At 36.5% G+C, this 13,756-nt stretch overlaps 2 protein-coding genes across 2 annotated transcripts; both read left to right on the forward strand.

Annotated features, from left to right (window-relative positions):
- Positions 1 to 6,122: 6,122 nt before the first annotated feature.
- Positions 6,123 to 7,931, forward strand: LOC110095988 (scopoletin glucosyltransferase-like). The gene has a single exon (XM_020821730.2). The coding sequence runs from the start codon at positions 6,418 to 6,420 to the stop codon at positions 7,837 to 7,839; it is 1,422 nt and encodes a 473-aa protein (XP_020677389.1). The 5' UTR covers positions 6,123 to 6,417; the 3' UTR covers positions 7,840 to 7,931.
- Positions 7,932 to 11,940: 4,009 nt separating this feature from the next.
- LOC110095976 (UDP-glycosyltransferase 73B4-like) lies at positions 11,941 to 13,545 on the forward strand. Its single transcript, XM_028694812.1, is given in 4 exon segments — positions 11,941 to 12,064; positions 12,067 to 12,163; positions 12,201 to 12,786; positions 13,300 to 13,545. Coding segments are annotated over 4 exon segments (1,053 nt in total).
- Positions 13,546 to 13,756: the final 211 nt, after the last annotated feature.

Here is a 13,756-nt window from a genome sequence, read left to right on the forward strand (position 1 = left end):
TGAAGCACACATCCACCCACGGAGTGGGACAATGGCTTGATGATGTTGTTGTTTGTTGACCTTGATTTTGTCAAACCTCTGGGCATGGTGGACTGAGTTGACCAAGTCAACCTTTGACTTGGTCAACCCAAGTCCTAATGGGTTATTTTTTGACCAGTTAGGCCCATTAAGAGCCTAATTTAAATCCAAATCAATTCGAACCCATGCGTGACCCAATCTACTCTTCCCTTGGGTCGATTTGGCTAGGTAGACCGAGTTAAACTTTGACTTGGTCAACCAGGGCCTTTATTTGGTAGAATTGAATTATTTAAATGAAATTAAAGGCCTATTCAATGACTAAATCAAATCCCATGGATTTGAATTTGAAACCACGGCCAAATCCTATTATTTTCCCTCCTAATTAACGGAGATCTAGGCCGTTCAAGATAGGTTAGGGGCTTTAAATAGGAAAAACCTAGGTTTAGAAAGGGATCTTTTTGCTCTTGCTCTAGCCTCAGACCTCCTCAGGCTCTAAAACTTTGCAAGAGTATTCATGCTGTGAGAGCTCATTCCTTTGATTTGCCTTCTCAGATTTGATTTTTTCCTCCTAGGATCGTCCAGGCCGATTTGGAATCGTCCTGGGACGATCAGTGCATGGCAAAATCCCGAGAGCAAGGGTTTTTGACAAATTAATTATCGTCCTGGATGATTTTAAATTGGTCATATCGTCCTGGACGATGTGGCGATCGGCCAGGACGATCAGTCTGATGTTATAAGCAAATCAGCTCGTTTTAAGGAGAGAGAAGATATTTTTATAAAATTAAAAATATCTGAGGAGAGAGAAAGAAAAGGAAAGCGAAGGAAAAGCTCGTTTTCGGAGGCCGCGGAGCGCTTTTCGTCCGACGCCGCTGTTGGGAAAAGTGTTTATCTCGTGGTAAGGACTCCGAATCCTATTTCTGTTTTCAGAGATATTGAGTTTTGATCGTATTGTGCACTGTTTTGTGTTTTTGTGATCGAAAAACGGACCCGGTTTTGTATTGACACAACTTTCACCGCACAACTTTTAATATGTTATAGATACGAATATTCTACACGATTTGATTTTACTTTGAAAATCCATATCTTTTCCGTTTCAAATCGAATTTTGACATATAACCCCTTGAATTTTTCAAATAAATATGAATTTTGTTTTAAGATTATTTTCAATCACTGATTTTCACTTTTCTGACAGATTTCTGTCACTCATCCCTATGTGACTATTTTAACCCTATTTAAATAATTAATTACCCTAATTATTTTGAAATTAAAACATTATTTTGAAACTTTGATTGGGTGGTCAGTGGGTCTCCCAAATACCTATGAATGGAACTATTTTGAATTATATTTATTTTCATAAAATTTTATTTATTTTCTTTCAATATATATTTATTTTTAATTATTTACGATATTACTAAATTAATTTAATTTTGGGAGACTCGCTATTTCATGAAATTTTAAACATAGCTTCTATGAATGAAAAGCAATCATGGGGGAGTGGAATAGTGGGTGATTGAATTCCAATCATTTACTAATCCCTTCATTATTCGTACTTACTTTTTGTTCGTCGTAGATCGCATGTGTAGGTTGCACCACGAGCACTCAGTTTAGGTTCTTATAGATCTAAGGACATGGAGTGTTTACTACTTTTATATATTTCCCATGCATTATTACCTTGAGGGTTAGTGTAAAACTCTATTTAAACCCATATAACGTAGTAACACCTTAAGGACAAAAATTAAGGACTCGTCTAACAAACTTAAAAATTTTTTAGGGGCTAGGATAGACCCCAGATTGACATGAAAACCTAAAAATTTGAACTTAGAGATATCATAAACCTCCCAGAATTTTCTAGGAATTTTTAGGGCTAGTTAGACCCCTTAATTAACCATCCTAATTAATCTCTTAAATAAGACTCCTAGACCTTCCAAAAATTACAATAAATATATTTTAGGTCAGAAAATTACTCATAATACCTCAAACTGACTAGAATCTGACCCTTGACCTTAGATAAATAGGGCTCCCTAGTTTGACTCTAGGTTGACCCTTAATTTGACCATAGATGGAAATTACCTTTTTGCCTCTAATAATTCATTTAAATTTATCAAAAATCCTAAATTTTCTCCAAACACTTGGGAACACTTTGTCTGGTTATTACTGACCTTTGGGGGTGATTCCAATCAGGTTGGAGCTGATTTGAATTAAAACAATAAAAACACCACTTTTATTAGGAAATTTAGAAAAATCCCATAAATACCTTGAATTTAAAAAATTCATAACTAATTGTAGAAAATTCCAAATTAGGCAAACCCACTTGAATTAGACTCCAATTAGGATATGGTATTTATTAAAAATCTTAGGTTTCTAAAAAATGGCTTAGATTAGAAAGTCATTTTTTTGGTCAACTGTAGTTCATTTAGATCCCGAAACTTAGAAAATTCATAACTTTGCCTAGAAAACACCAATTTCATCCTACTACCTGTCTAACTACTCATATTAAGGTCTAGTATTTTCTTAAGGTGTTAGAAGACCTAAACCTTATCAATTTTCCATAGTGATTTTTTGGACCCTTAGTCTAGTTCTTAGAAGGACCCGAGACTTTCTAAAATTGTTTAATATCACTTGAACTTTAAATATCAGTATCATAAGCTCTTAAAAGTGATCAACAAATTAAATTAACTAAAATGGACCATAATCCATTAATATTTGAATTTCAATTAAAAATTCCTTTTCTAGCTTATAACAAATCCGAATTATAGGCAATTTTAACTAACTACCCTGCTTAGGACCTATCCAAACCACACCAGCCTTACACACATAGAATTATTTGCTAGGGCACCACTTCTAGATCTAGGTTAGGCCGCTGGGTTTTATTTTTCTGATGTGTGCCGGAGCTTTCCGTGGCTTTCATTATATGCTGTTTGAAAATGATTGGCCTGTTTGCTTACTTTTTCTGCATTCTGTGGATGATGTGATGAGCGTTAGATTTACCCCTAGGTTAGGAACGTCATATTTATATATATATACTGTTCTTCCGTCCAGGTGGCCATGCTCATGCTAAAAAAGGGGGGGGGGGGGGGCACCGTTATAATTTCTAATATTGTCTTATGCAGGTGCTTGCTCAGCCCCCCTGATATAATGAGGGCAAAAATCATTAAATAATTATAACTGCTATAGGTGGAGCTACTTAGCCCTCATAATTAAGAGTATGGCTTGGCACATGGTCAATGATTTGAGTTATTTTCATTTCCATATATAACTGCTTGGGAGTTTTATTAGGATAACCCTACAGGTTCTTTAGATTTCTTTTATACTTTTCATTTGAATGTAATATTTATAATAATCTGTTAAGAGTTGTGAAAACAACTTCGAGTTGGGATATTCTTATCCAACTCGGATTTCAAAAGAAGAAGACATCCCTAAAGAGGAGCGTCTTCTTCCATTTGGAAGACCGAGTTGGATGGCTTTAGATATCCAAAGAGAAAAGGCAATACTCCCTAAAAGGGAGAATTGTCTATTCGTTTGGATATTCAAGCCACGACGGATCCAAGGAGTTCAAGGAGGAGTGATCCAAGGAGTCCAAGGAGAAGATACCCAGAAGACTAAAAACACTGAAGATTGAAGACCCAATATTCCACTCAAAGTTGTTGGCGTCTGTCATAGGCTTAGAAATCCGGGTTGTTGGTAGTGGTGCCCGTCCACTTTACTTTTTTGCATACTCTGGGTTGTAATAAGGGAAATTTGCATATGGCCATTTAGTTGATTATTCTGGATTTATATTGATGTGTTTACCTGATTGCGCAGTAGAATTACCTGCTTTTTCTAGGTTTCTTTTTTGCATGCCGATTTTATTTTCGCCTGGATTTTCGTTAGTCTCTTTAAGCACTATAAAAACTCTTCTACTCATAACTAATCTTTAAAATTCTAAGTTTAAATAACATAGAAACTTAACGAACCTAGGGAATTGTCGGAATCGTCCGGGGTCGAATGCATATTATTGCATTCTTCTTTCCTTGTTATAAGACATCTCCCTGCCTGCGGGTAGAGTCCGGATAATCTGGCTTATGAGGATGAAGTGTTGGACCTAGGGAGATCCAGTCTTTTTAAAAAATTATTTTCTATAAGCCTGTTTTTAAAATTCTATGGCATTCATGAGCTGATATTTCAACTAGCATGCATTGCATTAGTAACTAACTAAATAAAATTTAATTGCATTAGCTAGGAGCATCTGACCCACATAAGTCCTGGACCACTTGAGAAATCCTCTAGATGTTGGTCCTATTTCCAAAGAACTGTACTTCCTACCCATCTTTCATAATTGACTTGATAGCATGGTTTTGAAGCGATTAGATGGTTAGCTGACTCCCCCAATCCAGGCCGGGATAAGTCCAGGTTTTGCATTGCATTGGCTAGGACACGGGTCTTAGTGTTTCGTAGAACACTAAGCCCAACCTAGATTTAGGATTCGAGGCTACTACATTCGGTCTCGTAATATGCCTTAAATAGTAGGTAAGTCCCTTCCTTTCAGGGAATATAAATCCTACTTATCCACGTCACAGGATGACGCCACCTTCATCTCTTCTCTCACGCATGTGATTGAGTGCTTGATTTTTTTTTCCCAGTTTCTCTCTAGTGCCCTAGAGCCTCCGAATGCTGATATGAGCCACGCATGTTGATTGATCCTCTTTGAGACCTTTCTTTCTTCTGAGTAGGACTTCCTAGTCTTCACCCCAGTGCCAATCCCACTTTTGGGAAGGATAATGTACGATCATTAATCGAGAGTTTTCTCGGGCTCCGACCTGGGATGTAATTAACCACTGGGGCTTGCGCCCGTGGGAAACTTGGCCCCACATCTACTAAACCCCACTCGAGCTCTTGCATCGGGTGGGGGAAACCCGTGATTAGGTCATGTATATTACTACCCATCGGGGTGTGTTGGCGACATCCTCTATCCTCAATGGTTAGTCGTATGCACGATCCAATCTGTCCCTTCCAATTGACCCGTTCGCACGGTGTTCTTTCGGAGGTCCACATTGTTGTTGTAATGAAGCATGCCTCCTGGTTTTTCCTTTTCGTTTTGTGAATATTCAATCTTTGTTGCTTTTGTGTTCCTTACGGTAGCAGTCGCGAGCAATGTGTTCTTGTAAAGATACACACATCCCATTCTTTCTTGTTCTATAAATATCCATTCTTGTTTTGTGTTTAAATGATTTATTAATCGATTTTTTCAAAGTAATGCTGGTCGGTAAATGACAACGTCACATCATCAATAATCGTGCTTATGTCGTCGTAGGTTGTAGAAATGCAAGTTGATTATTATGAGATGAACTCATGTGATCATGTTGTTAAGCAAATTTTTTTGATGGTCACCATGCTACTCAAACTGAAGTATTGTAAAGTAGTAGTGGGTTTGATCTTGATCGAAGAATTTGCTAAGCAAAAAATTGTATAGCTCCTAAAAATACTTTGTGAATTATAAGCACGAGTTCAAGAATTCAAGGTGAAGCTATAATACACGACATTGCCATTGATTTATGGAATGCTCGGATAAGAATTTTCATTTGTATAGTAAATATTTCAAACAATATTATATTTTGTAATGATTTCTTGATTTTTTTTAATTTAAGATAGCAAGTCCAAGAAATCGATCGCCGTGACAAAATTTATCTCCCATTCAAGATATATCAATTCCACTTGAAAATTGAAGCGTGCTCTTAATTAGCAATTCATCTGTGTTTTGATCAATATTAGTTTGTCATTTACTCTTTATTGATTATTCAGTTATATAATATGAATTCAATTTGAATTTATTATGTTGTACGTAATTATCTTGAATTCATAACTATCTTCTTAACATTTCAGTCCCTAAATGCCACAAATCTTAAAATATGTTATCAAATCGTTTCTTAGGATTTAGCAGGATTTAAAATTTGACATACTAAATCCAAATTTACAAGATTTACTAATCACACCAAAGGTTAATCCCACTTGTTGCCAAGTAGTCCCTTAGGTTAAATATTTTAACCTATATGATAAATTGATGGAATTCAAATCTAAGTATATTTTGAATTAGATCTGAACTGGACCCACTAATCTGAATTGACATCCAACCAACTAACATTATAAAATAAATGCAACTGAGCAAAAGGTTCCACATTCAAAGCCTGTGGCCGGCCAAGCATGTGGTTCGCAATCTGTCCATAGCAATCCGAGCATCAGCCATGACGAATAGCTTTCTAGAAATCAGAGAAATATAATATTATTTTGCTTTTGGGTTACTCGCTAATAATTGAAGTACAGTGCTTCTCCATTGCCACTTGCAATCTTCATCATCTTAGTATATAAAATGAGTCTTTGATCACTGCACTTCATCCCTTCCAAACAGGTTCTAGCTTTTCTGCCATGGGCTCCAAAGCTAATGATCTCCACATGCTCTTCTTCCCTTTCATGATGCAGAGCCACCTGCTCCCCTTGGTCGACATGGCTAACATCTTTGCATCTCGAGGTGCCCGCATCACCTTCCTTACTACCGATGTCAACGCCTCAATAATCCGCCCCACCATAGATGACTCTGTCCATCTCCACATCATCTCCATTCCCTACGCCGAATTCGGCCTCCCCGATGGGTGCGAGGACAACGACTTTCCCCTTTCGCTTGACTTGCGCAAAAATTTCTTCAAAGCTGTTGCCTCGCTTTATCACCCTTTTGATGCTGTGCTTAGAGATCTCATACCTGATTGCGTTGTCACAGATATGTTCTTGCCGTGGACATATCATGTTGCCGCCGCAAGAGGTATTCCACGACTTGTCTTCCAAGGCATCAGCAACTTTTCACTCTGCATCATGGATGCTTACGAGCGGTGCCGCCCACTAGTGGGTGAAGCTGAGTCCTTTGTCCTTCCTGGCCTCCCCCATCGTATAGAGTTGTTAAAAACTCAAGCCTTAGACTTAAATAAATTAGCAGGAACACCCATGGAGTTCATGCTGGAGATATTTAAAGAGATAAATGAGGTGGAGCCAAAGAGCTATGGCACGGTGATGAATAGCTTCTATGAGTTGGAGTCGGAGTATGCTGATCACCATCGTGAGGTGATGGGTAGAAGGGTGTGGAATATTGGCCCTGTTTCGCTCTGCAACCAAAATGTGACATATAAGTCAGCAAGGGGTGGGGAGCAACCAACATTAGCTAGTGAGTGCTTAAAATGGCTCGACAAAAAATCAAGGGGCTCGGTCGTGTACATATGCTTTGGTAGTAAGGGCCTTTTCTCAGTGGCTCAATTGAAAGAAATGGCACTCGGTCTTGAAGCATCAAATCATTCATTTATTTGGGTCGTACAGAATGGGAAAAATAATTGGTTTCCAGAGGGGTATGATGAGAGAATTAAAGGGAGGGGGATGGTGATAAGAGGATGGGCTCCACAACTATTGATATTGAATCATATTGCAGTTGGGGGATTTGTGACTCATTGTGGGTGGAATTCTAGTTTGGAGGGGATTTGTGCAGGGTTGCCGATGATCACATGGCCTTTAGGTGCTGAACAGTTTTATAATGAGAAGCTTTTGGTGGAGGTTTTGAAGGTTGGGGTAGAAGTGGGGTCCAAAGTGTTTGATTTTAATCCAGAGACCAGGCCAATTATTGAGGCCTCTATAATAGAGGCGGCAGTTCGAAATTTGATGGGGGAAGGGGAGGAGGCAGTTGAGAGGAGGAGGAGGGCAAAGATTCTAGGGGAAAATGCAAGGAGAGCTATCGAGAAGGGAGGATCTTCGTATAATGAGATTGAAAAATTGATGCAAGAGTTGATAAATCAGAGAAAGCATGTGTAGCTTAGATCAAGGTTATCTTCATTCTTCCAACATTAATGCCTAGTTTTGTATGCTGCAATTTTGTTTGAAACAAGAAACCATTGAATATGTTTTAATTTTCTTTTGGAATGGTTAGAACTTAGCTCAACGAGTTATAAAAAAAAAAGATTATCAATCATAATTATAATTGAATAACTAATACTCTCAATTAAAAACTAAAAAAGATTTAAGGTCATGCAACTAAAAAAACTAACATTTCTCAAGCAAAAAGTCTACAACTCTTTAATTATATACATGTCCTCAGTTTACTTTCTCATGTAAAATAAAAGTAGAAGTCATCATCTTGCTTTCTCATGTCACATATAGGTCATCATAATCACAAAAAATAATCCTTCCTCTATCATGTTATGTACAGGTCATCAAGCTTCTTTTGTCATAAGGAATAAAAAAATATTAATAAGTCCATATGAATAATAATAATAATAACATTTTATGTTTTTTTTTTTTGGGAAATTTTGGGGCAGAGCCCTTCCATATAACAAAAAGATTACAAGTAAAGAAAATAACAGAAATTATAACTTCAAATCTCAAAAAAGGAGATAAGGAGTTCTAAAAGAAAACGAAATTACATAACATAAGCAAAAACAGAATGGCTGAGAAGCCAATAAGGACTCAGGCTGTTCTGCCAATACACGAATTGAGTCTGTTCACGAGCGGGTCTGGCCAGAACAAAAACCCTTGGTTGCCAATCGACCGTCCAAGGGGTTGCTGAATAATCAGCATTCATTATTGTCCTTTCAAAAAAATAACCACCCAGGCAACCTGTAAGGGAGTAAAAAAATAAAGGTACCACAAAACACATAAATAATTGCTTGAAAGATAGAAAGACATAAATAAATAAATAAATATAGAACATGGGGGACATCCTCAATTCCTTAAAAATGTTTCCTTATTTTGCAATTAGAGCTATAAGGTTTAGTCATGTTACACTTGTCGAGATGCTCAATTTGATCACAAACTATTGATATTGAATCATGCATATGGCAATTAGGAGATTTGTGCCTCATTGTGGGTGGAATTCTAGTTTTGAGGGGATTTGTGCGGGGTTGTCGATGATCACATGACCTTTATATGCTGAACATTTTTATAATGAGAAGCTTTTGGTGGATGTATTGAAGGTTGGGGTGGGAGTTCGATCAAAAGTGTATGATTTTAATCCAAAGATAAGGCCGATTCTAGAGGCTATTGTAGTAGAGGTTGCAGTGAGGAATTTGATGGGGGGAGGAGAGGGGGGCCAAGGAGTTGGGGAAAAGGCGAGGAAAGCTATTGGTAAGGGAGGGTCATCGCATAATGAGATAGAGAAATTGATGCAAGAGTTGATAAATTGGAGGAAGCACGTGTAGCGTAGTTCAAGCTTTTCTCCTAGTTTTGTATATATCAATTTTGTTTGGAATAAGTTTTACTTTTCTTTTGAAAAGATCATAAACTTAGCTCAATATATTAAATAAAAAAATTCTATATAAATAAGTCACAAAAAATACAAGATTACCAATAATTTTAATTGAAGAGCTAATAGTCCCAATCAAAAACTAAAAATATTTAGGCTTCATTGGGACAGCTTTTTTATTGCTTTTTAAAGCAGTATTCTATTTCAAAAAAATTATATTTTGTATTATAAAATAGTTTTAAGAAGCAGTAAAAAAGTCATCCCAAATGAAGTCTTAATGTCTTGAAAAAAAAAAAAACTAACATTTCTCAAACAAAATGTCGTCTACTCTTACATCATATACATGTCATCTGCTCGTTAAAAAAAAAATATAAGTCATCAAATTTTTTTTTTGGGACATTTAGGTCATTTAAGGCAAACTCACACACACAATGCATACACATTGACTCGAACCCTGGACCTCTTAGTTAGAAGCCTAAGCTCTCAACCAATAGGCCAAGGAGACTTGTGTTCATCAATTTTCTTTCTATGTCATATACAGGCCATTATATTCATAAGAAATGATCCTACTCCTTCATTAGTATAAACAATCTTACTGTTGCTTCTCTCACAAGGAATATAAAATATTAATAAGCCCCATATGAATAAAAAAACTTTTTTCCATTATAATATTAAAAATATAAGTTAATGAAATTATTACATACACATTAACTAAGGATTTGGTTATAAAAAGTTGCTTTCCACGAAAAAAATATTTGAATTTTATTTGCCCGGTGGATGACTCTGGGATAGGGATACTAACGAAGACGTTAGTTACTTAAGCTAAGAAGATTGCGAAACCCCTTAAGTAAAATTAAGCTAAACATTTAAACATCAAGGTGCCTTTTTGTGTAAGGATTGAAATTTCATTAAGAAACTTTATAGTAAAGCGTGCTCATCTCAGAGAAATCCAAGGATGGGTGACCTCCTGAGAAGTTACACCAACATGAAAAAACGGTGAGGCCGTTTTGCTAAAGCGGACAATATTTTGTTAGTTAAAAATTTGGGCTGTTACAACTTGAGGCCATCTTGCTCGAGAAAAACATTAGTCATGGCAATTGTGCTATTCTAGCTCAGCATCTGCTTAAACTCCTAAATGCTTCTTTATTATGCTTTGCTCCATGCATGGGGAAATCCTAGAAGATAGAAAGACATTGAGATATATAAGCATTGATGGCAAGATTCACAATCTCTTTGGTCATGTTTCTTCACATATTATTACTATCTATTTGGTACAATAGAATTGAAGTGCAATCTTCATGACCACTCACATTGAGGCCAATTAGAATCCATGCTTATATCTGCATCTTATCTTTAGCCTTAAAGTTCAATTATAGCTAAAACTCATCTTAAACAATATAATAATCAACATGGGGGACAAATCCATCCCTTCTCTCAGGAGAAACTTAAGACACATTTGAAGCTTTGTTATATTTAGGCTTCGTTTGGGACGACTTTTTAAAACTCCGTTAATAAAAAAAATCGTCCCAAACGAAGCCTTAATCTCCCCCAATACGAATAACTACTCTTCTTCTTCTACTTCTCCTGACCATCTATATGGGATGATGGCCAAATTAATCAATTTAATTATAAGCATGTAAAATTTAGAGAATGTTTGATCCTATAATTAATATTATAAAGGTGTCAGCTATACTTCAACTGATTGATCTGGACTTATTTGATACTGGAGATCAATTTTGGTGATTGAGACATTCAATTCGACTTTAATTTTGCTAAAATCGGAGTTCTAAATTTAATTTAAAAAATTTTCAATCTAGTTATATCTCGAGATTCACCTTGATCAAATGAATTTCTTAGTAGAGGCAATTTAAAGAAAAAGTGAAATCTTTTATTTAAGTAGACAATATTTATTCTTAATTATTTCAACCTTTATTCCAAACAAAATTTTAATTTGTGATAATTGTGTTATCTTATTCGGAGATATTTTTTAATTGATTTTAAGATGATTATAAAATTTATAATCAATATTTATGGATTTCAAAATAAAGTCTAAAATTTTGGAAATTAATTAAAATCAAAAATTTAATTTGATTAATTAATTAATAAAAATTTTGATTTGATTTGATTTAGGCTTCTCTTGGGATAGCTTTTAGCCACTATTTTTTCGTTTCAAGAATTTTTTGTACAAAAAATTATTTTAAAAAGCAATTTTAAAGCTTTCTCAAACAAAATCTTAACCTTAAATCCCACAACCAAATAAAGACAGTGACGCCCTTTACTATTTAAAGTGCTTTTCAATCAACAAACCTTTGAAAATTAGAGCCACTAAAGTAGTGAAAGGCTCTCTCTTTTCTTTGTGAGGTCTTTCATATGAGAACGATGCTTTGTTTAATAAAATTGCTTTCATAGATGTGATTCCTTTGTTGTTTTATCAAAAAAATTTTATCAGAATATTCTATTTATAAAATAAAATATTTAAAATTATGATAAAAATGTTAAAACGAGTTCCTTAGCGACTTCCATAGTCATTAGCGATGACGAATAGAGAAATATAGCAATCGAAGAACAGTGCTTCTTCTCCGATCCCTTAGTCGCAACCTTCATCATTTTCCTATATAAAACGAGTCTCTGATCACTCCACTTCATCCCTTCCAACAGGATCTAGCTTTCCAGCCATGGGCTCCAAAGCTAATGATCTCCACGTGCTTTTCTTCCCTTTCTTGGCGCAGGGTCACATGCTCCCCTTGGTGGACATGGCTAAGCTGTTTGTAACCTTTGGTGCTCGCATCACAATCCTTACAACCCTTTCAATGCCGCCATCATCCGCCCAACTATCGATGACTCTGTCCATCTCCACATCATCCCCTTTCCCTCCTTAGAATTCGGCCTCCCCGAGGGGTGTGAGAACCTCACCTTCGTCCTTCGGAATGATGCATAAAGAGATACTGGAGTTGGAGCCAAGCTATGGGATAGTGATGAATAGCTTCTATGAGTTGGAGCCAGAGTATGTTGATCACCATCGTGAGGTGATGGGTAGAAGCGTGTGGAATGTTGGCCCTATTTTGCTTTGTAACCGTGAGGTGATCTATACGTTACCAAGGGGTGGGGAGCAGACAATCATTGATTATGCGTGCTTAAAATGGCTTGATAAAAAACCAAAGGGCTCGGTCGTGTACATGTGCTTTGGTAGTGGGGGCCTTTTCTCTGTGTCTCAATTGAGAGAAATGGCGCTTGGGCTTGAAGCGTCAAAGCATTCATTTATTTGGGCTGTGCGAAATGGGGACAATGATTGGGTTCCAGAGGGGTATGAGGAGAGAATTAAAGGGAGGGGGATGGTGACAAGAGAATGGGCTCCACAACTATTGATATTGAATCATATTGCAGTTGGGGCATTTGTGACTCATTGTGGGTGAAATTCTAGTTTGGAGGGGATTTGTGCTGGCTTGCCGATGGTCACATGGCCTTTATATGCTGAACAATTTTATAATGAGAAGTTTTTGGTGGATATTTTGAAGGTTGGGGTAGAAGTGTGATGCCCCAAGATCAAACTTGGAAAGAATGTCAATCAATTACTCAAACAATTTACCAGAGTTATCTAAAACCTTCAATTAACCAGTCTATCAAACATCTATAAAATTTAAAACATCAATATACAATTCGATTCATATCTCAAAAGTCATGTACAATACTTAGGAACTACACTACAATCACCAGTACTGAAATCTATCCTGAGTACAAAAGAATCAAAATCAATCAAAAGACAAAAATCTGAAGATCTGGGTCAATTCCTATCTTCTGCTCCCTTGCCCTGACCTGAAAATATCAACCACATATAATGAGCTTTACAAAGCCCAGCAGGTCACCTAATACCTATAACCCGGGACGATCAGACCAGAAAAATCGTCCTGGACGGTTCCCAGAACTATTCTCAGGCCGATATTTTCTACAGTGCCGATCGGCCTGGACGATCTAAAATCGTCCCGGACGATCCTGAGAGGAAAATTCAAATCAGAGAGGAACAGTAAGGGAACGAGGTCTCACAAGAAGTGGGGTCCAAAGTGTATGATTTTAATCCAGAGACCAGGCCAATTCTCGAGACCTCTAGAATAGAGGCTGCAATAAGGAATTTGATGGGGGAAGGAGAGGAGGCAGATGAGAGAAGGAGGAGGGCAAAGATTCTTGGGAAAAATGCAAGGAGAGCTATCGAGAAGGGAGGATCTTCATATAATGGTATTGAAAAATTGATGCAAGAGTTGATAAATCGGAGAAAGCATGTGTAGCTCTGATCAAGGTTATCTTCCTTCTTCCAAGATTAATGCCTAGTTTGTAGGTTGCATTTTTGTTTGAAAGAAGAAACCATTGAATATGTATCACTTTTCTTTTAGAATAGTTAGAACTTAGCTCAATATATTAAATAAAAAATCTATATAAATGAGTTATAAAAAATATCAGATTATCAATAATAATTATAATTGAATAACTAATACTCTC

The sequence above is a fragment of the Dendrobium catenatum genome, unplaced genomic scaffold (assembly GCF_001605985.2).
Source record: "Dendrobium catenatum unplaced genomic scaffold, ASM160598v2 fragScaff_scaffold_574, whole genome shotgun sequence".
Lineage (NCBI taxonomy): Eukaryota > Viridiplantae > Streptophyta > Magnoliopsida > Asparagales > Orchidaceae > Dendrobium > Dendrobium catenatum.

Excerpts from the sequence above, each read along its gene's own strand:
- LOC110095988 (XM_020821730.2), top strand. The coding sequence starts at position 6,418 with ATGGGCTCCAAAGCTAATGATCTCCACATGCTCTTCTTCCCTTTCATG.